The sequence below is a fragment of the Trichinella spiralis genome (genome assembly GCF_000181795.1).
Source record: "Trichinella spiralis strain ISS 195 chromosome Unknown Scfld98, whole genome shotgun sequence".
Taxonomy (NCBI): domain Eukaryota; kingdom Metazoa; phylum Nematoda; class Enoplea; order Trichinellida; family Trichinellidae; genus Trichinella; species Trichinella spiralis.
Genome location: NW_003527037.1, coordinates 1 through 1207, shown reverse-complemented (window position 1 = coordinate 1207; position 1207 = coordinate 1). Strand labels below are relative to the sequence as shown.

General features: G+C 36.5%; 1 protein-coding gene across 1 annotated transcript; it reads left to right on the top strand.

Annotated features, from left to right (window-relative positions):
- The first annotated feature begins 48 nt into the window (after positions 1 to 48).
- On the top strand, positions 49 to 1100 carry Tsp_14031 (conserved hypothetical protein). The gene is made up of 4 exons (XM_003371042.1): positions 49 to 298; positions 381 to 527; positions 612 to 813; positions 897 to 1100. Exons 1-4 carry the CDS (start codon positions 150 to 152, stop codon positions 1098 to 1100), a joined length of 702 nt encoding a protein of 233 aa, XP_003371090.1. The 5' UTR covers positions 49 to 149.
- Positions 1101 to 1207: the final 107 nt, after the last annotated feature.

Here is a 1207-nt window from a genome sequence, read left to right as displayed (position 1 = left end):
GTGCAATCAGTGTGTGAAATCTTCGCGTTTGCGCGTTTTGCGTCACGAGAGCGATCATCGTGCAAAGGATTGAAAGTGATTTTTTCTTTCATTGTAATTTCAACTATGAAAAATGTCCGTCAACAACATTTTTTCAAGCATGTCGTACAATGCGTGATAGTGGCGGTGAAAACTATTGGCATATTCTGCTGGTGACATTCATGCTGCAGTTCATGTTCGCCATTGTCGGCGTTCAATTGTTCAAAGGGACATTTTACCGTTGCACCGATTCGACCAAAACGAATCCGCAAGATTGTCGGTAAATTTGATTTGAATTTCAAATTTATGCAAATCATATTGTATTGTATTGTATTGTATTGTTGTTCGTCAACTCCATGCAGAGGTGTATTTATTCATTACGACGGTGGGGACCGGACGAAGCCTGTGGTCGAATTCCGCGAATGGGTGAACAATGATTTCAATTTCGACGACATCCGCAACGCGTTGATTTCACTGTTCGTCGTCGGCACGTTCGAAGGTTGGCCAGAGTAGGGCAAGCTTGTTTTTTTTTTGCTTTCTGTTTATTTTTGTTTATTTACTTGTTTGTTTGTTTGCTTGCTTTTCATTTATAGTTTACTGTACGTGGCAATCGATTCAACCGAAGAAGACAGCGGCCCTGTTTACAATTACCGTCAAGCGGTGGCGATTTTTTTCATCGCTTACATTGTGGTCATTGCATTTTTCATGCAGAACATCTTTGTCGGTTTTGTCATTATCACGTTCCAAAATGAAGGCGAACGTGAATATGAAAATTGTGAACTGGACAAAAACCAGGTACTACTACTACTACTACTAAAGAGATGAATGAATATTTAAAATAAATTTGATAAATGATTTATTTACTTTTTATTGAACAGAGAAAATGCATTGATTTCACGTTGAACGTGAAACCGCAAAAACGTTACGTCCCTTCGTCACAGTTTCGCTACAAGCTTTGGCTTTTTGTCACATCAAGCTATTTCGAATATGGTATTTTGTTCATCATCATTTTGAACACTTTTGTCCTTGCTATGCGTGTAATATTTTTAGCTTTTTTATTTATCAATTTTTGGTTGTTGTAAATAATATAAGATATATTTTTGGTTATCAATTATTATTATTATTATTGTGGTGTTGTGTTGAATTTATTTATTATCAAATTTCATTCTCTTCGTCAGCATCATCATCC

Excerpts from the sequence above, each read along its gene's own strand:
- Tsp_14031 (XM_003371042.1), top strand. The coding sequence starts at position 150 with ATGCGTGATAGTGGCGGTGAAAACTATTGGCATATTCTGCTGGTGACA. Across the intron at positions 299-380 it reads ACGAATCCGCAAGATTGTCG|AGGTGTATTTATTCATTACG; the intron begins GTAAATTTGATT and ends AACTCCATGCAG. Across the intron at positions 814-896 it reads GTGAACTGGACAAAAACCAG|AGAAAATGCATTGATTTCAC; the intron begins GTACTACTACTA and ends TTTATTGAACAG.